At 49.9% G+C, this 21,042-nt stretch overlaps 1 protein-coding gene across 7 annotated transcripts in view; it reads left to right on the top strand.

The window, feature by feature from the left end:
• Nucleotides 1-20,573, top strand: part of TSC22D3 (TSC22 domain family member 3) — a 67,604-nt gene extending 47,031 nt beyond the window's left edge. For 4 of the 7 annotated variants that reach the window (XM_027963356.3, XM_027963357.3, XM_042242387.2 and 1 more), the window contains 2 exons: nucleotides 17,751-17,802; nucleotides 18,956-20,573. In XM_027963356.3, coding sequence (XP_027819157.1) covers nucleotides 17,751-17,802; nucleotides 18,956-19,186 — 283 coding nt within the window. In that variant the 3' untranslated portion in view covers nucleotides 19,187-20,573. Of the gene's footprint in view, nucleotides 1-11,781; nucleotides 11,982-16,673; nucleotides 17,044-17,248; nucleotides 17,384-17,750; nucleotides 17,803-18,955 lie in introns of those variants that run through there. The other 3 variants (XM_004022438.6, XM_027963358.3, XM_004022439.6) reach the window with 3 other exon arrangements.
• The last annotated feature ends 469 nt before the right edge of the window (nucleotides 20,574-21,042 follow it).

Below are 21,042 nucleotides of genomic sequence, written 5' to 3' on the forward strand. Positions count from 1 at the left end.
GGTCCTCCTTTCAGATCATTGGCAGCATCAGATTAGAAATGAAGGGCATGATAAATGTAATGTGCTTGGATCATCTTGAAACCATCCCCCGACCCCCAGTCCGAGGAAAAATGGTCTCCCACGAAATGAATCCCTGGTGCCGAAAAGGTTGGGGACTGCTGCCTTAACCAGTCTGCCAGGCCTGAGTTGAAATGCAGATCCATCCCATCCTGGCATGCTGGTAGGGCCACCCTCCCCATGAGAGTCTTTTAGTCAGTGGAAGGAACCAGCCCCAATCTGGGGGCTTCCCCACGCTAACCCTGATAAAGGCCTATAAAGTTCCCCTGCAAACTGTGATGAAGGGGGTTCAGTGCAAATGGGCATTCATGCCTAGAATGCAGCCCTGCTTAGAAATCTCAAAACAAGGTAAAATCCCCACCCAGAGACAGCCTGGAGTTTAGAATCACACACCAAAGGTTCATGTCTCGCCTCTCCAACTGCTAGCTGGGTAACCCTAGGCTAGTCACTTAAACCTGTCTGAGCCTTGATTTCCTCATCCACAAAATGGGCCTAAGATAATATGATACTCTATTCCTACTATCAACTATCCTGGGGCTTCCCAGATGGCACTAGTGGTAAAGAACCCACCTGCCAATGCAGAAGATGCAGGTTTGATCCTTGGGAAGATCCCCGGAGGAGGGCATGGCAACCCACTCCAGGATTCTTACCTGCAGGATCCCATGGACAGAGGAGCCTAGCGGGCTACAGTCCATAGGGTCTCAAAGAGTCGCACACAACTGAAGCGACTTAGCACATAGCACAGTCACTGAAACCTGTGTGAGCCTCAGTTTCCTCATCCACAAAATGGTCCTGAGATAATCTGATACCCAATTCCTACTACTGTCAACTATCCATAGCTATTGACAAGGTTCAAAAGGCTAATGGATATAATCTTAGCACAGTGCCTGCTAAGCAATCAGTACACGGGAACTACTGATGTTATTATTTGGACCAGATGTGGCTGTGAGATCTCCCAGGGATAGGTCAAGACCTAACAGCTGTGCATCCCTGCCCTCTTGCTGAATTGAGGTTTTCATATGTCAGGTTTGCTTAAAGCAAGGCCCACCTGCAGGGCATTCCCTGAGCTGGTGATTCATGGGTGGGATGCGTTCCACCCACCTATTTTAAGCTGTTCTACATTTTCTTCCTCTTGATATGGACGTGTTTACACAGAGGAGGACAGTCCCAGTCAAAACAAGATGAAAATACACTGCTGGCTGGGAGCCCCAAGCTAACTGGTTTCAGGTCCTCTCCCAGCTGTCAGCACCTCACAACAGAGCCACAGGGGTTGGGGGGGTTGCTGCCCAGTCCTGCTCCCCTGCCTCCCTCCATCAGCCCAACTCTGCCTGGTATCAGGCAGTTGGCCATCGCCTGGTCAAGCTAGAGTGGGATTCTGGGGCTGAGGTTTTGCCAGTTTTACAAGGGCAAGAAGGAGGGGTGCTGAGGGGCAAGGGCTGCCCTGGCCAGCTCTGGTGTGAGTATTGTGTCTGCCGCCAGGGCCGCCTGCTACACAGGCAGAGAAGTCAGCTGCCAACAGAGAGTGGCAGAAAATGGCCAAAGAAAGCTCCCCCAGCAACCTGACCTCCTGCCTGGCATTCCCTGCACTGGACTCATTCCCTGGGGTTAACAGGAGGCTCTTGGTAAAAAGAAATTACCCCAGGGAAGGAGAACCCAGGTACCCCTTATCAGTCACAGAGCTGTCCTGGGGGTCAGTTTCTCACCTGTGTCAATTTATCAGTGAGTTGGTAGGACCTGAGGAGAAGATTTACAGGGAGGATTCTTTGATGAGCGTGCAAACCAGGTTCTCTGCACAAGGAGCACTAAAAATAAATATCCCCAGTAGGGCTTAGACATATATTTGATTGCTCCTCACGGCCTCTGCAGAACAGTTTGCTTATGCTTACCAAGAAGAGCAGGAGAAAACAAACTCCTTTGTCATAAACTCTGCTATTTAGCCGTGCCCACTCAGGTAGGTTGGTTTATTTACAGTGAGTTCAGGAACGTTTGGGCCCATTTGCCTGTCCCCTGAAAGCTCAAGGCCACCAGTTAGCCAGGACCCATTGTAAGGCCTCACCTCAGGCCCAGTCTATACTTAGCCTGGGTCACTAATCCCAGAAGCCCCGCAACTCATTTTCAATACTCAACTTAGTACTCCAAATAAAGTAAGTATATTCAGACCACACTGTTCTTCCCTGAGACAAACGAGTTTCCCTTCTGAGAAAGACTTTTCATTTCAACAGGGATCCTCAAGAGTTCAAAGCCAAGGGTGACATTAGTGGTGAGAATTTCCTCTAAGTTGGCGGACATCAGGGTATTTTTAATCAGGATTGGTTTTTTATCTGCACCCCCACCCCACTGCACCATCATTCCAGTTATATGGCTGTCACTCACTCAGAATCAGGCTTGCTAGTCTGAAATCCCTCTTTGATGTTACTGCCAGCTGAGACTTGGCTGTCCTCCTCCCAGGCTTCACCATCCTCTAGTGCTCCCTGTGGGTGCCCTGTTCCCAACTGACCAAGCCCCTCCAGCTAAAGATGGAAAGTGACTGAAGTCCCAGTATTTGCACAGAGCCAGGCACACACACACGGATGAGTTATCCTTTTTATTGAAGAGGTCTGGCCTTGATTCCAGGTCATTAGTGGCCACTTAGATTGTGTTTGGGTTGGGTTTCCCAAGTATGTTTGATTTTCACAGGTCTTTTGTGTTTTTAACTCTGACAATGATTGTCACCAAATTAAAATATTAACAGGAAGCAAATTCATGAATTTGCCTATAGTTCTTCCCTGTGGGGGCCATGAACCAAGTTCAAATACTTATCTCAACTTTCTGTTTACTTATTAAGCACAGGTGTATGGCATTGAGGCTGTGTGCCAGGCACTGGGCCAAACTCTGAGGGATACAATGATGAATAAGATAAGCCCCTGCCCTCAAAGAGCTTATATTCTAGTCTAGAAAGCCAGTCACTGCTCACTTGAGAACGTATGCACTGCCCACTTCTGGTGGACATGTTCTTATCTGGCTGTGACTTTAGTCCTGCTTGAAAGACTGAAAGTGATTACTGACTGCTGGTGCCATTTGGGGCTTTCTTGGTGGCTCCGCAGTTAAGAATCTGCCTGCAATGCAGGAGACACAGGAGACGTGGGTCTGATCCCTGGATCAGGAAGATCACCTGGAGAAGGAAATGGCAACCCACTCCAGTGTTCTTGCCTGGAGAGAGACTCTCAAGGCCAAAACTTTATGCAGGTTACACGTCGTCCAGGCAGGAAAGGATTGCTAAGACTTTCAAGAGACTACATTTTACTTGCTGATTCCCATTTGAACATCAGTCACTCAACACTATCCCCCTCTCCATAGGCAGTAGCCACAACTTGTGAGACCATGGAAGCAACAAACTGGAACTGGACAGGAAATTAGAAATGCTAGACTTTGAAAGAGCAGTGATAAGGCTGCTCATATGGTGAGCCATGTTAGCAGCAGTGTTTGGGGACAGGGCCCTTACCCCACATTCACATGGCCCTTCATATTTAGAAGCCTTCTAAGTGTCCAGGGGGTCTGGGGTTAAGGTGGAAAAAAAACTCTGGCCTTCTGATATGTTTTCTTCCTACTTGACCAAGTTCATTTAAAACAGGTGCTAAACGAAGACAGAAATATAGATCAATGGAACAAAATCGAAAGCCCAGAGATAAATCCATGCACCTATGGACACCTTATCTTTGACAAAGGAGGCAAGAATATACAGTGGAGAAAAGACAATCTCTTTAACAAGTGGTTCTGGGAAAACTGGTCAACCACTTGTAAGAGAATGAAACTAGAACACTTTCTAACACCATACACAAAAATTAACTCAAAATGGATTAAAGATCTAAACATACGACCAGAAACTATAAAACTCCAGAGGAGAACATAGGCAAAACATTCTGACATAAATCACAGCAGGATCCTCTATGACCCATCTCCCAGAATAGTGGAAATAAAAGCAAAAATAAACAAATGGGACCTAATTAAAATTAAAAGCTTCTGCACAACACTCTGTATAATCGGCTCCAGTTTCATCCACCTCATCAGAACTGATTCAAATGTATTCTTTTTAATGACTGAGTAATACTCCATTGTGTATATGTACCACAGCTTTCTTATCCATTTGTCTGCTGATGGACATCTAGGTTGCTTCCATGTCCTGGCTGTTATAAACAGTGGGAGAGGGAGAGGGTGGGATGATTTGGGAGAATGGCATTGAAACGTGTATAATATCATATAAGAAATGAATCGCCAGTCTAGGTTTGATGCAGGGTGCAGGATGCTTGGGGCTGGTGCACTGGGATGACCTGGAGGGATGGTGTGGGGAGGGAGGTGGGAGGGGGGTTCGGGATTGGGAACACATGTACACCCGTGGCAGATTCATGTTGATGTGTGGCAAAACCAATAAATATTGTAAAGTAAAATAATAATAATAATAAATTTTAAAAAGAAAAGCTTCTGCACAACAAAGGAAACTATAAGCAAGGTGAAAAGACAGTCTTCAGAATGGGAGAAAATAATCGCAAATGAAGCAACTGACAAACAACTAATCTCAAAAATATACAAGCAACTCCTGCAGCTCAATTCCCAAAAAATAAACGACCCAAAAAAAAAATGAGCCAAAGACCTAAACAGACATTTCTCCAAAGAAGACATACAGATGGCTAACAAACACATGAAAAGATGCTCAATATCACTCATTATCAGAGAAATGCAAATCAAAACCACAATGAGGTACCATTTCACGCCAGTCAGAATGGCTGCTATCCAAAAGTCTACAAGCAATAAATGCTGGAGAGCGTGTGGAGAAAAGGGAACCCTCTTACACTGTTGGTGGGAATGCAAACTAGTACAGCCACTATGGAGAACAGTGTGGAGATTCCTTAAAAAACTGGAAATAGAACTGCTTTATGACCCAGCAGTCCCACTGCTGGGCATACACACCGAGGAAACCAGAATTGAAAGAGACACGTGGACCCCAATGTTCATCCCAGCACTGTTTATACTAGCCAGGACATGGAAGCAACCTAGATGTCCATCAGCAGATGAATGGATAAGAAAGCAGTGGTACATATATACAATGGAGTATTACTCAGCCATTAAAAAGAATACATTTGAGTCAGTTCTAATGAGGTGGATGAAACTGGAGCCGATTATACAGAGTGAAGTAAGCCAGAAAGAAAAACACCAATATAGTATACTAACACATATATATGGAATTTAGAAAGATGGTAATGATAACCCTGTATATGAGACAGCAAAAGAGACACAGATGTGTAGAACAGTCTTTTGGACTCTGTGGGAGAGGGAGAGGGTGGGATGATTTGGGAGAATGGCATTGAAACACGTATAATATCATATGTGAAACGAATTGCCAGTCCAGGTTCAATGCAGGATACAGGATGCTTGGGCCTGGTGCACTGGGATGACCCAGAGGGATGGTATGGGGAGTGAGGAGGGAGGGGGATTCAGGATGGGGAACACGTGTACACCCGTGGTGGATTCATGTTGATGTATGGCAAAACTAATACAATATTTAAAGTAATTAGCCTCCAATTAAAATAAATAAATTTATATTAAAAAAATAAAAGGCCATTCTTATAAATGCCTCATAAAAAAATAAATAAAAATAAAACAGGTGCTAGAGCCGTGTTTCTCAGGGAGACCCTCCCCTGCCATGCACAGTGGTAGAGTTCCTCTCACTTCTTGTTATTACTCTCTGTCTGAGGACTCAACTCCGTGGACCAAGCCCCTTATTGCAGCAGCCTACTGTTGGATAGAAATCACCCAGCAAGATGACAGATGCGTCTGGATTGTCTCCCAACTGTGCTCAGGCCCCGCTACCCCAAGAGGTCCAAGGGGTGTCTGAGAAAGTCCATCTTCTCAACTGCCGAGTTAGTAATTGTCTACACTTGGCCATTCCTCAGTTTCCATGTTTACTTTAGTTCTTCTGCGACTCTGTCAACAAACGCCACGGTCTCATTAGTTTTAGCAAATAACAGGATGTCAGAACTGTTAACCAGGATTCACTACTTTGCTGTTATACCTCTATCCCAGGACATAGGGGCCAGTGTTCCTCTTATTTTTTAAGATGTATGAGATTTGGCAGGAAGCCTTTCCCGGGCAGGCCCAATGCGCTCTGCTCCGTCTATAGGCCTTTAAGGCTGCTCACTGCCAAGGCTCCGCCCACCAAGACCTGGGCTTTTCTGACTTTGCTTGATGGCACAAAGACATCGGGCTTCCCAGGTAGCAGTAGTGGTAAAGAATCCCCCTGCCAATGCAGGAGAAGTAAGAGATGCGGATTCAACCCTTGGGGATCCCATCCCTGGGTCAGGAAGGTCCCCTGGAGGGGGGCATGGCAACCCGTTCTCTTGCCTGGAGAATGCCATGGACGGGGAGCCTGGTGGGCTACAGTCCATGGGGTTGCGCAGAGTCAGACACGACTGAAGCTGCTTATCACTGAAGTGACTTAGCATGCACAAAGATATCTGTCAAAAGAAAAAAATCAATATGAATACTTTGAATTTTCCTTTTCTTGTGCTTTACCCATACACTCTTACAGTGCCCTTTAAAAGCAGTCTGTACTTGGTAAGGCAGCTTTGGGACTTAACATTCACGTGGAGAAGGGCGAGGGGATGGTATTTCAGGCTGGCACTAAGGGTTTCCAGGCTTTTGACGCAAAGTATGTTGTTCTTCCAATCCCGCCCCCAACACTGCCTGTCTCAAGGAGTGAGAGGTTAAAAGGGTCACTCGCTTGCTGACAGAGAACCAGGAAGTCCAAGCCTTGGGGGAAACACAGCCTTTGTTTACTTAAGCCCCAAACCTAGCAGGCAGTGTAAATTAAACATAAAAATAAAATAAGATACCAAAACATAGGCCGGATGCATACCACAGAGAGCAGTGAATTCCCCTTCTGCTCTCCCTGGGGAGAGGGGGAGTCAGTGAGCCTCAAGGGCGCCCTTCTGGCCAGGCAGATGCTAGCAAGCCACGAGATGGGATGAGGTGGTAGGGGCAGGGGAGAGCAAGGCTTGGCTCAGGGTGGGGATGGGCACATTGGCAGAGATCCTGGCCAGTCTTTATCGTTAGCCCAGCAAGCTCCTTGAGGGGGCACTGAGTCACAGCCCTCCAGCCAACCTCAGAATGGATCCATGTTTGACCAGGCAGTGACAACCACAGGGCTGGAGGAGAGCTGGCTTTTATAGAAGGGAGGTAGGGCTGATTAATTGACCAGACCGTGCTGTTGGAAAAAAAAGCAGCCTCTCTCCATTCTCACCCTCTCTCCAGGTTCTTCTTCTCCCTTGTCACCCTGATGCCCACCCCCATACCTCCAACCTCCCAGGCCAGGAGTACCCACCAACAGCTGGGAAGTGTCTCAGAAGCAATCTGTTCCTCATAATGGAGAGGCCAAATTTGCCAAAGGTTGACTTATAAATCAGAGCAGATTGGGGTTATCTTTCTAATAGTGGCTCTCATTCATTTTCTGATTAAGCGTTTAGGAGTGAGAGGGAACGAGGTAGCCAAACAGGAGAGGGAAGAAGATGACTGAACAGAAGTTAGGCTCAGAATGGTTGGGTGGCATCCTCAACTCAAAGGACATAAGTTTGAGCCAACTCCGGGAGATAGTAAAGGACAAGGAAGCCTGGCCTGCTGCAGTTCATAGAGTCACAGAGTTGGACATGACTGAGCGACTGAACAACAGTGCTCAACCCCATCATGGTGTGTGACACAAAGTGGGTCATGGTGACTGGCATTATGGTGACTCTTCAGGTAGACCCTCTCGTGGCTCTCACCTGTAGACCAGTGACTCCCAAAAGCAGTTCCATGGACTGGAGCCACAAGCGCTGTATCCACATCTCCTGAAAGGACCCTTCCCAATCCACAGACATCCGTATTCTCCTCATCTGGACGCATTTCTTGCCCTCCGCAGCCCACCAGCAAGGTGTACCTGCTGTGTTTGCTCATCTTATGCTGATCGGCCACTGACCACTCTGTAGAAAGTAATAGAAAAATTGAGTTCATCCCGATTTAAATATTTGTAATTGATAGTGGCAGAATGTGGCACTCTCCCAGGGCTTTTGCATGGGGAAAAAAATTCCTAATTCCTCAAAGTGTCAAGAATTCTATTAGAACTCTAAGGTGTGACTCGGAGGGTGGCATTTGTAGGCACTGCAGTAGTCTGGTCAGGCAAACAGCTTGGACTGAGGGGGAATTTTCCTCAGTGCCATTCAAATCATGCTTCTTAGACCATCAGTCACATATGATGCCTATGCCAGGACTGGGTCTCCTTAGAACTGATCTCATGAGGAGCCTGCAGGAATCATCTCTTAGGCATTCATATGATTGATGGTACACAAATGGTGCTCATTTTTATTTCTTTGAATGTGTAATTGACCTCTTTGAAAACTGTGGGCCTGGCAGCACCAGCACTTCCTTGCAGCCAGTGGACAGTGTGTAGTATCAAGCTGGTTCCCCCTATACCCACCTGACTTCCACTCCCAAGACCCTGACACCCATGACCCTTGCACAGTACTCAGTCATCCTTGGATGTCAGAGTAGAGGCTGTGGCTTGTGACCCTCTGGCTGGGTCTAGAGTATCCTGCCCTGCCACCTTGTCATGTCCTATTGCTTTACTACCTCTTTGGGGTCACGGGGAAGCTGGCATCAGCTGAGAGAGAGAGAGAGAGACTGAATGATGCCCTGGGCTTGCCTATCTCTATGAATTGTGCTTAGTTGCTCAGTCGTGTCTGATGGTTTGTGACCCCATGGACTATAGCCTGCCAGGCTCCTCTATCCATGGGGATTCTCCAGGCAAGAATACTGGAGTGTGTTGCCACGCCCTCCTGCAGGGGATCTTCCCAACCCAGGGATCGAACCCAGGTCTCCCACATTGCAATTGGATTCTTCACCGTCTGAGCCACCAGGGAAGCCCAAGAATACTGGAGGGAGTAGCCTATCCCTTCTCCAGCAGATCTTCCCAACCCAGGACTCGAACCAGGGTCTCCTCCCTTGCAGGCAGATTCTTTACCAGCTGAGCTACCAGGGAAGCCCCTCTCTGTGAATTAGACTTCGTTGAAGGCCGAAAGGGTGTTTGCATAAATGTGTGTGCATGTGCTTCTGTGCTGCTCTTTCCTCCTGATAAGGTGTGTGTATTCCTTGTCAGCAGGTCCCAAACCCTGGGCAGGGGGCCTTCCTTAACCTCTCCCAGAACTCCTTTGAGCTCCCTGGCTCAGTTCCCATGTCTGGGGAGGGTGGGGGCAGGGGGCCTGTCCAGGGAGGAGCTTGCCTTGTTTCTCTCCTTTTTTTCTGTTCTGGGAGTAGTGTGTAGCCTGCCCCTTCCTGCCATTGCCGCACCTCAGCTGGGCTGCCTTCTTTCCATCCAGGAAGCCCGAGGGAGGGGGGAGGTGGCTGGAGAGCCAGAGGCCCACAGAGTCCCACAACAGAGGATCAAGGAGCCACCTCAAGTGAGCCTCCTGTGAATAGCTCCACTGTGAGTTAAGCAAGGGCCTCAGGAGTACAATGTGGGAGCCCGGGGAGGCTCATAATGCTTACCCATCCTGGCCTGGGAGCCTCCCTGCGCCTGAAGAGGCCGGCATTATTACCAGCGTTTTGTTCCCCAGGGAACCTGGACCACTTCAGAGGTCACCCATTCTATCGCGGGGGCCCGCAATAGAGCCAGGTGCTCCACCTCAGAGCCCCTGGCCTCTTCGCAGGCCCCTCGTCTGCTGGCTCAGCGTCCCCAACAAGATCCTCCTGGTTCTCATCTTCCAAGCATTGCCAATCATCGCAAGTCCTTCACATACCACTCAGAGTAACCCCAGCAACTGCCAGAAAAAATGGCTTGCCTTGGAATTTCGGCTCTTGTGGCCGCTCCATAGAGCCGAAGGGCTGGGAAGAGGCCCTGCCAGTGTCGGTCGCCCTGGCCCAGAGAAGCTGGTGGAGGGCTGGTGCAGACGAACACACGTGGAGAGTGGCCGTGTTCTTGCTGCTTCCTCTCCCAGCCTCTGGGAGGGCTGTTGAGCACAGGGATTCCCAGAAGGTGGGCCACAATGAGGGGGGTTATTTGCCCACCTGAAGATGCTCACTAGTTGGGAGGGCCATATGAACAAGGATGAGACCACTAGGAGCTGGGCAAAGAGGGGAGACCAGGAGGTTGGCAGACAGAGGTGAACACCCCACCCATGCTAAACATAGATTCCCCCCCTACTCAGAAGGAAGACACTGGCAACTGTGAGACCCTCAAGGACCTGTGCTTTGTTCCCTTGGTTTACAAAGGAAGGGAATCAGAGTGAGGGACCCTGGCACTATCAACCACATCACAGGAGCCTTAGGTCCCATGGAAATTCCAGGTTTTAAGACTGCTCTGTTGCATGCTAAGTGGCTTCAGTCGTGTTTGACTCATAGCAACCGCATAGACTGTAGCCCACCAGGCTCTTCTGTCCATGGGACTTTCCAGGCAAGAATAGTAGAGTGGGTGGCCATTTCCTTCTCCAGAGGATCTTCCTGACCCAGGGATCAAACTAGAGTCACTTATGTCTCCTGCATTGGCAGGTGGGTTCTTTACCATCTGAGCCACCAGGAAAGCCCCTGACTGCTGTGTTATCCCTGTCTAGATGGACAAGGACCAAATGACAGGGTGGGGAGAAACAAGCGTGCCCAATTCTCAGGAATGGAGTGATGATGGTGGTATGGCCCTCCCAAACCCCAGACTGCCATCCTGAGCACCCTGAAGCCCTAGGCTTTTTCCTGAAGTAAACATTTCACAGAGATCTAACCAGTAGGGAGACTTCAGAGTTCGCCACAGGCCTAGGATATTGTAGAAGGCAGCACAGCTGTTGACCTGTACTACCAGTTTGTTTATTTGCTTTTTTAATTTCCATAAAATGTGCCTTCTACTTTGAATAGGTGTTAATCTAGTTTAATTTAAGTTGAGTTGAACTGAACTGAATTGAATGATAATGGCAACTAGTGTGGGGAGGAGGGACGAGAAGGGTATTCCATTTACTCAGGTGAATTTGACATCTCTTTTTTTTTTCAGGAATGTCTGTTTCATACTTGTAGATGGGTAATGGGGACAGTGGAAAATGGGAAGAGAAGTTAGAAAAATTATGGAGGTAAATTTTCCCAGCTGCAAGGCATAAGGAGAAGGGAGACAAGCATAAATATTGACACAAGGTTCATGAAATTTAAGATCCACTGAACTAAACTGCATTCCTGGATAACGTTGCCAATACTTCCAGTCTTGCTGAGATGCCAACACAAATCGCGCCCCCCCCCCGACAAAGTGAGATGCCAGAGGTGGGGCAACCAAGGTGATTTGACAAGAGCCCTTTCCGGCTTCTTTGAATGAGGGTCAAAAGGGTGGAATGCCTTGTCCAGATGGCGCTTGGCGTCTGCCTGTCATCCATAGTGTCACTGGGAGATTGTTTGTGAAGCTCACGTGGGACCCCGTCCGGAGGGAGCTGAAAGGCACAATTCATTGCTTCTGCCACCATTCGGTGCCAAGGTTTGGCCCAAATTGGTTGCTAGAGCCACTTTTCCAAGACAGCGTCCCTCTTGCCACAGTTCCCCTTGGGCTCCCTGCAGCCCACCGCTGCCTTCTGCATCTTCGCCTGCAGATTCCTCCCCAGTTGCCTGCCCCCCAGAGTCGACGTTCTGGGTCCCAGCCATGTGGGGCAGTTCACGTGACCCTCTGAGGACAAGGCACTTTGTCTGTCACTGTCTTTCCTTCTTGCTTCCCTCCTTCTGGACTTTGGGGATTTTCCATGAGGCCAGAGTAACCATGTAAGTGGCAGCGTCCTTCCTGTCTGTACTCTCCCACCCCTGGCGTGGAACCTGAGGGCAAGAGAGAAGAGTGAAGCCAGGACAAGCTAAATGATGGCCTTTCAGCCTCCTTTCTCCCCCAGCCTCTTCAGAAAAAGGGACAAGTAAGTACTTAGAGGTAGACGGAGCTTCAGGCGGAGGGGGCGCGGAGGGGAGTGAGTGGGGAGGGTTGTTTGCAGCCACCCCGTCAACTGTGCTCAATAGCCTTTATGATTTCCTTGTCTGGCTCCTAACTCAGCGTTTCTTTGGTGGCCAGTCCCATACCTTCCCGCATCTCCTGACACAGACCCTGTGTTTTGCTGGCAACAGGGCTGAATCTTGGGGGTGGAACATATCCTGTAGAAAATAAGGAAGACTTGCCTATAAATAGTTTCCTCTGGGCTGCGTGGCACACAATGCTTCAAGTGTGACAGAAAGGGAAGTGAGATGTTCCCCCTCCTTGCCACCCCCAACCTACCGCACCCACCCCAATCTGGTCCCCACACCTCGGCAGCATGCTCAGATCCTGCCCACGAGTTCTGTGGCCCAGACTGGCCACTCTCCGTCTTCCTGGGCTGTGGGAACCCAAAATAGGAAGGGGCTCCAGCCCTAGAGAGTCTGGCTTTTGAAGGAGAAGAGACTGGTGATAATGTTGAGACACTTCTTCCAGTTCCAAGGGAACAAGTGTCTCAGCATCCAGCCTCAGGTGGCTTCCAGGGCCACCTGAGATGGTGGGAGTTGAGGAGCTGACTCGCCCTCCTGCTGCCCTCCATCTAGAAGGTCACCCTGGGAGGGGGAGGGTCAGCTGTGTCTGTTTAACCACAGAAACCCCCAGCTGTAGGGCTAGGATCAGAGCCGGCAAAGGAGCCGGCTCATCAGCTGGGTGCTGGGACTGTGGGGGCTTTCAGTCCAGCCTGTCATGTAACTCACAGCATGGGAGAAAGGGAGTCGGGAAATACACACATTGGCGCGGCTGTGCTGTTGAATCCTTAGGCCACTGTTTCCCGCCTGAGGCCCACGTCCACAAGGCACAAGGATGCTGACAGCCTCATGGATCAGCACTTTACTCAGAAAACTCAAATCAGATCACAGATGCCCATACAGCGTGCACTTCCACTCACTGCAAGGTCTGGTGCAGCTATTCCGGACAGAGGAATTTTCCAGTGTGCCCAGGGTTCAGCAGAAAGCCTTCTGGGTTCCTCCAATTTCTCCCTCTCCCCCTACTACCTGCCGCATCTCTCTTATGCCTGCTGTTTGAAAATCTTCCTACAGGGACAGTTTTTATTTAGGTTGGTGGCCTTAGTTTAGCAAATCCTGGGGTCCAGGGATCCAGCCACGATTTGTAAACTGAGAACCATGAGGCCTCATAGGGAGTACTTCTCACTACTGGTTGGTGAACTAGAGGTGAACAGGGGAGAGAGATCCGCTGAGTGTGGGCTGATCCTGGGACATACTTTCCAAGTTGTTTTCTTAAACTACATCCCTGATACGAGCTGGTTTTCTTGTTCTTGGTTTCATTCTTCTAAAAGCTGAGCACAGCAGGAATGAGGGGAAAGAGTTAATTAAGGGCGTCAGTTAGCGGGGCCCTGGGGACTTTAGGTTTGACTGGATTATTATTCCCAGACTCCCTACGTCATGTGGGGCACTGTGTAGTCCATCCTGGGAGCCACCTGGTGGGAGTCATGGTTTCAGTTTTCTAGACAGAGAGGGCTTTCATTGAGGACTGCGTAGCTGCCTTTTGAAATCATGCGGGTGAGCAAAGCCCTCTTATAAAGCTCATTTAGACACTTTGGATATTCTTCTGGTCCCACATGCTGCTGGTGTCCTAGACACTTCTAGGTGGGCCTGCCCCCACCTTTTCTTCCTCCCTCACTACTTTCCTGGCACCTCCAACACATCCACCAACTGCCTTGATTCACTCATTCAATAAACTTACTCCCTGCCCCACTAGTAAGTGTAGTAAGAACAAACTTGGTCTCTAGGTCAGGAAGACCTGGGCTGGAGTCCCAGCTCTATAATTTATTCACTGTGCCACCACCTTGGGCAAGGTAGCCTCTCAGACCCTCTGTTTCTTCATCTGTAAAAATGACAGTAACAGCGCCTACACTGCCAGGTTTGTAACTCAGCCAACACAGCGTCTGGCCCATAGCCGAAGCTCAGTGTATGGTAGCAGTTATTGTCAGCGGGTCTCAAACTGAGCTTATTTCTAATCGAAGTATAATTAATGTACAGTTACAGTACACGACTTAGTGACTGAGCAACAACAGCAATGTACAGTTCAAACACAGCCTCGCTAGCAAACTTCACCTCTTTGCTTTCCCCTCCCCGAACTACCTGGAATTTTATGCCTCTCTCTCCATATAAGGGAGTTCCCATTGAAGGAGCCGGTTTTTCTCCTCTCCTATGCCCTGTTTTCCTGGTGGTGTTTTCTCCCTCCTGACCTAGCTTATTTATCTCTCTTTTTGCTTTTCATCATCTCCCTTGGAATCTTGAGGTGGGTAGCAATACTGAGTTTAAGAAAGATTTACAAGGAAATGAAAGGTCAGCTCAGACCCTTTCTGGACCAGGAAAACTCTCTGTGACACAGAGGGCAAATTAAGACATCAGGGAATTCCAATATCGATTAAGCTCCAGATTTAAGAAGGTTTGTTTTTTTGTTGTTGTAGTCGTTTTTTGTTTTTTGTTTTTTTTTTTTTTTGCTCAGATAATGTTCCTGATGATCTATAAATACAGTCTGCACTTTGTTCCATATACTACACGCAGTTTAGTGTGAACACCTTGTTCAGAGAGTTTGTGACCTGAGGATAACCTGATATCCTGAGATTGGAATTGTCTCCCAGCCAAACTGGGATGAAGAAAATCACCATCCAGGGCTAGTGCAGTAGGTTTGCTTGGGTAGATCTGTTTGTCAGTCCTTTGCAAATAGAATGGTCTTTGTCCATGTATTACTGCTGGTGGGGTCCAATGGAGGGCTTCCTAGGTGGTACTAGTGGTAAAGAACCCACCTGCCAACGTAGGAGACATAAGAGACTCAGGTTTGATCCCTGGGTCAGGAAGATCCCCTGGAGAAGGAAATGGCAACTCACTCCAGTATTCTTTCCTGGAAGATCCCATGGACAGAGGAGCTTGGCAGGCTACAGTCCACGGGGTTGCAAAGAGTGGGACACGACTGAAGCAACTTAGCACGCACACATGATCCATTGGGAGCTTCACATCATACTAAAAAATGTTGGCTGTTCGGTGGCATAACTGCACTGGCAGCCTAGAGAAAATTAAGGCCTTCAGACTAGGCTTAACTGGGGCCTTGGCCAGGGTGTCCATGCCAGGCACCTGGTTAGGTGAAATATCCTGAAGCAAATAATAATAGCCTTTGCTGATAAGCCCCCAGTACTTTTCCAATAGTGTGATTACACTAAGTTATTTCTTTGGACCATAGCCTGAATGACAAACTGATTCATGGGTACTGGCCCTAGCTTCATCCAAACTATTGTATATGTGGTGGAACCCGATGTTCTCCTTATGATCCCGAGTTGGTGTAAATACTACTCCTAGTTGCGTCAACTGTCCCGTTTCTCTAGATTGCTCCATCTGTCTGCAGTTCTCCTTCTGTCCACTAGGTGCCTCACTTAGGAAAGAGCAGGATAAAAGGACTTAGAGCCTCTGATGGTTTGGTTTGTTTTTGTTTTTTAAGATTGAGGCTAGAAAGAATGAAAATATATTTTGATGGAAACGTGTAATTTTTAGTAGGCAACAATCACCTCATCCTCCTTGTGACTTGGAATCTGTTTATGAAGTATCCTGTAACCTTGTATATAACTGGACCCCATCACAGGGTATTCTCCTAGAATGGTTTATATATAGCCTCGACTCATAATTTTGTTGTCATTAGCTGTTTCTAGGAAAGTAACAAAATCTTGTCTTTAAAAATAAGGACATGAGGGACTTCCCCGGTGGTCCAGTGGTTAAGACTCTAGGCTTTCAACGCAGGGGGAGTACGTTTGATCCCTGATCAGGGAACTCTAAGATCCCACCTATTGTGTGGCATGGCCAAAAAATTTAAAAAGTATTTTCTGGCATCTTGCGGTCACTGCAGTGCCCACTCCCCTACTGGCTCCTCCCCATCCCCTCTGCCACCTGACTGCCACCAGCTGCTCCCCTGTGCATGTTCCCCAATTCATCTGAGTTCCTAAACACTTACAGTGTCCTCCATACAAGCACACTGGCAATACAGATTGGCTAGTCTGTACATGCCACAGATCTGTGCATGTGTCAGTGCATGGACAGGTACATCTGAGGATGAGGTGAGTGGATAGGTACTGGGGATAGGGGCAAGCCAGTGGGCAAGCTGGCTGGGAGAGGGACCTGCAGGTGACAAAGTCTGTGCAGGAGAGAGGCCAAGAAGGCAGGTGGCAGGAAGCAATGAGGAGACTGGTGGTGAGGGTGGGTATCCAGGGCGGCAGCCTGTGATCGCATGGCAAAGACAGGCGAGTGTTCTGGCTGACATCTGAGGAAGAGCTTTTAAAACCAGCGCCACCCTCTACCAAACGCTTCCTAGCTCCTACAATGGCATTTCTACTTCTCATTTCTCTAAGAAATCAGCTCCAGTTTGTTTTTTACCAATCTCCAGAGCCCTCTTTGGAGATGCCAGTTGGCACAAGAAAGTGCTGAACTGTTTACAGTCCCAGCCTAAGGTTCAGGGAGGGGATGTGGTTTAACTGGGCCACAAAGCCTGGTACAGGACTCATTTGCATGGCCCCTGACGCCATGTGACGCAGCCGGCTCCTCCTATATAAAGAAGAAGGAGCCGAAATATCTCCGAGTCTGGGTTGGACCGGCGGCCGTGGAGTTTGTGACACACTAGGTGACACCCCTCGAGTCACTTCCCTTCAACTCTGGAACGCCCGCCCGGCTTTGGGTCCTCTTGGCAGCCTTCGCCCCCCTCCTAGCTCCAGGGCTCAACGCGCAGAGCCCAGCCCCGCGCAGCGCGCCAGCCGCCGGCGGCCGCCCAGCCTGCCCAGCCCAGTCCAGCCCGCAGCCCGACCAGAGCTCCCCGGCAGCCCGAGCCATGAACACCGAAATGTATCAGACCCCCATGGAGGTGGCGGTCTATCAGCTGCACAATTTCAACATCTCCTTCTTCTCTTCCCTGCTTGGAGGGGATGTGGTTTCCGTTAAGCTGGATAACAGGTAACAGCTGGCCACAGCTCCGGAGCCCGGGCGCCGGCGGCGGGGGCTGGGCTGCGAGCGGGATCTCCGAGCGAGCCGTGTGCCGGCGGCCCCCGTTCCCCGCGGTGCAGCATCCTGGGAAGGGGCGGAGGTAGGGGACGCGAGGGGGGGGGGGTCACCGCCGCGCTGGGATCCGCCGTCGGAGCGTCCCTGCGGCCGCTGCGCCGTAAGAACGAGCTGCCACAGCCGGAGGCAGAGGCGGCAGGGCTGGGCGGGAGGCTGGCCGCGCGCCGTGCGCCGTTGGGGAGCAGGCCGGAAGCTTCTGAGCCGAGGAGGAATTCCTAGCTAGCTACAGAGCTCGGTAGGTTTGCCTTGGACCTTGTGGGCCGGCGCCGTAATGGGCCGGCAGCAGGCGACTCGCTGGGCCGCGCGCCCCCATTGTTTGCACGTCGCCGAGCAGGCCACGCTGGCCCGTGCACCCCCGGACCTGCGCGCCGCTCCCCGCGGAGCTCCATACAGCAGTGGCCGGCAGCTAGCCTGGGTGGGGAGGTGCAGCTTCCTGCAGGGGCCAGAGAGGGACCTGGGGACAAAGTGCCTGAAACTCCCGGCCAGGGCTGCGGTAGAGAGGAAGAGCTGGGCCAGAGGGAGAACCTTGTGGCCACCACTACCAGGTACTTAAGACTGTGACCAAGTGGGTAACGTGGTCGCTTTCCTTTTTGTCTTGACAGTGCCTCCGGAGCCAGTGTGGTGGCTATAGACAACAAGATCGAGCAGGCCATGGTGAGTGGCATCACTGCGTCATTGTCATTCCCAGACCTGTCTTCTGCTTATGTAACTCAGGGCAGTGGTGAGGGGGTGGGTGCGAAAGCTAAGAGCCTGGGGAAGCTGACAGCCTGTCTCCTCTCCCCTTAGAGGCCTTGAGTAGAGTCCCATAGGAATGGTACCTTTTAGGGCATTTCCAGTCCACACTTGCTGGGCCCTCTCCTTTCCTCCTCCTCCTCCTCCTCCAATCGCAGGGCTTTACAGCCATGTCTGGCTCCCTCCTGGGCCCATGGCAAGGCAGGGAGCTCAGACACCTGCATTTGTCTACATCCCACACTTGGCAGGGGCCAGAGCTCATTGGATATAAGCACACTGCAGTGCCTCTGCAGAGCCTGGGCTGGGGTCAGGAATTGGGAGGAGACAGGAGGCAAAGCAATCCCCCCACAATCCCTTCTTCCTCTCCTTAGCAGGTAGAGGTCATATTCCACCAAGCAGCCACAGTGGCTACAGGGCTTTGGGGCATCGAACAGTTAGCAACCACGTCATTGTGCCCCGGAGCCTAAGGACATTGTTCTCTGCCTCCAGTGCAGTTATCCAAATTCAGAGAGGATGCGGCCATGCTGGTAGCTTCCCCCAGGGCCAGTGTCCTGTCTGGCCAGGCTGCAGAGCAGCTGCAGCTCAGTATGCTGGCTTATGAGGAGTGGGAGAGGCTCCAAAATAGCCCATTTTCCTCTCTTGGTGAAGATGTGTCAAGCAGACTGACAGTAGGGGGTGCATTGCAGGTGTTCCCTGGGATCAGGGCCAGCAGCGGGACCTTATATGGAAATGGAGATAGAGCGAACCACCACCAGCCAGCATACGTCGCACCCCAAAGGCTCCCAAGAGGCCAGCTTTGAAAGTTATTAGAAACTTATCAGGGGAGAATCCTATGTAGTTCAAAGCTGGGCTCCCAACTCAGGCATGGCCCCGATCCCACAGCTCTTCTGAGCGTGGCTTTAGGTGCTTGGGAGAAAGGGGTGGGAGGGGCAGAGCCACACAGGGCCAGCATGCTGAGGGAAGTATGGTGGTCAGTGATATGAGAGACAGCAGGCACCCCGATGGCCAGGGTGCAGTGCTGCAGAGGGGCCGCCATGGCTAACGGATGCCTCTGTCGTCATCTTCTCCGGGACAGGATCTAGTGAAGAATCACCTGATGTATGCTGTGAGAGAGGAGGTGGAGATCCTGAAGGAGCAGATCCGGGAGCTGGTGGAGAAGAACTCCCAGCTGGAGCGGGAGAATACTCTCTTGAAGACCCTGGCGAGCCCAGAGCAGCTGGAGAAGTTCCAGTCCCGTCTGAGCCCTGAGGAGCCAGCTCCTGAAACCCCAGAAACCCCTGAGGCCCCTGGTGGTTCTGCGGTGTAAGTGGCTCTGTCCTCAGGGTGGGCAGAGCCACTAAACTTGTCCTACCTAGTTCTTTCCAGTTTGTTTTTTGGCTCCCCAAGCGTCATCTCACGTGGAGAACTTTACACCTAGCCTAGCTGGTGCCAAGAGATGTCCCAAGGACATGGCCACCTGGGTCCACTCCAGTGACAGACCCCTGACAAAGAGTAGGTCTCTAGAGGCTGAGTTGCATGGGGCCTCATCACCCCAAGCCAGTGAGCCTCTAATGCCACTGCGCCCTGTGGGCTCCCAGAGCCTGAGCAATTTAGCTGCAACTGGCAAAGGAGAAAGGTAGTTTAAGACGGGCCGCTCCAGAAAGTCTAAGGGGTCTGTTTTTTTTTTTCATTTCCATGGACATCTTCAACAGCTTCAACCTGACAAAAACTGTCCTATGGAGAAACCAATTGTGGTTTAAGCAGAGGCAACCTCTCTCTCCTCCATTGCCTCACCAGGACAGGGCCACAGTTGGGAGAGATTGAGCCAAGTCAGCCTTCTGTTGGTGAATATGGTGTAATGCATGGCTTTGTGCACAGCCCAGTGTGCGATTATGGCTTTGGGATGACCGCTTACAAAGTTCTGTTTGGTTAGTATTGGCATAGTTTTTTCTATATAGCCATACATGCGTATATATACCCATAGGGCTAGATCTGTATCTTAGTGTAGTGATGTATACGTATACACATACACCTGTGTGTTGAAGGGCCTAATCAGCTTTGGAAGTATCGAGTGGTCCCTTATCTCTTAAAGCTAATTCTTAGATTTGTTTATTTACCAAGTGGATCCAGTTTGTCCTTTAGGTTAAGTAAAATTAAAGAGTAAAGGCACGTGTATACCCGTGGCGGATTCATGTTGATGTATGGCAAAACCAATACAATATTGTAATTAGCCTCCAATTAAACAAATTTATATTAAAAAAAAAAAGAGTAAAGGCAGGGAGGGGGCCAGCCTCTAAATGCCTTGCTGCTGCAACCTTTGCCCCATATGTCCCCTGAATACATGTGAGGTCCCCTTCTGAATGCCAAACCCACCATTCACTGGTGCTGACTACATAGAATGGGGTTGAGAGAAGATCAGCTGGGACTTTGTCATCTGAAAACCTTGTTTTGTTGTTAACGGTTGTGGAAAACTTTCAAGTGCAGAGAATGATCAGCTTGCCGGTGTCCTCTCATGGACAAGGGAATAACTCTGACCCAATGATGCCTGGGTGATGTGCTCAGGGAGCTTGTCTCTAGGGAGTTCTGTGGCAGTTGAACACTTCCCACTTTCTAACACCTTATCCTGATGTTATGTCTCCAGGATTTGGATTTTGATTTTTCAAATGTAGCTTGACATTTCAATAAACTTTGCTCTTTTTTTTTTTTTCTAAAAATAAACCTGGTGTCCGCCTGAGCTTAAAACAGAGTGGGTGGTAGAGGCCCTAATGGTGGTTGGGGGCACTGTTTTTCTGACTCATCTGCTCATGGGCACGACCTGAGTGGCAGGCCTGTGCTACACCAATGATCTTGCGTAACTGTCACAACACCCCCATTGTACGGGTGAGTAAGCGGAGACTCAGCCCGCTGAAGTGACTTGCCAAAAGTCACACAGCTATTATGGCAAATTGGGACCCAATCTTCCATCCATCCCTCTCTCCCACTCCTGCTTTCATATGGCAGCTTGGGAGTGAGTGGTGAGGTGACTACTAATGTACAACTTCAGCTTGAGGGGTGATTTGCAAGGAAGGGTCCCCCAAGAAAGGCCCCAAAAGAAAATGGCACGGTGTCCATGTGAGGGAGCAAGAAGAGGGGAACCAAATAAACACAAATGGGCCTCTCTCCTCTGAAACATCATCCAGATCA

This window comes from Ovis aries, chromosome X, assembly GCF_016772045.2.
Source record: "Ovis aries strain OAR_USU_Benz2616 breed Rambouillet chromosome X, ARS-UI_Ramb_v3.0, whole genome shotgun sequence".
Taxonomy (NCBI): Eukaryota; Metazoa; Chordata; class Mammalia; order Artiodactyla; family Bovidae; genus Ovis; species Ovis aries.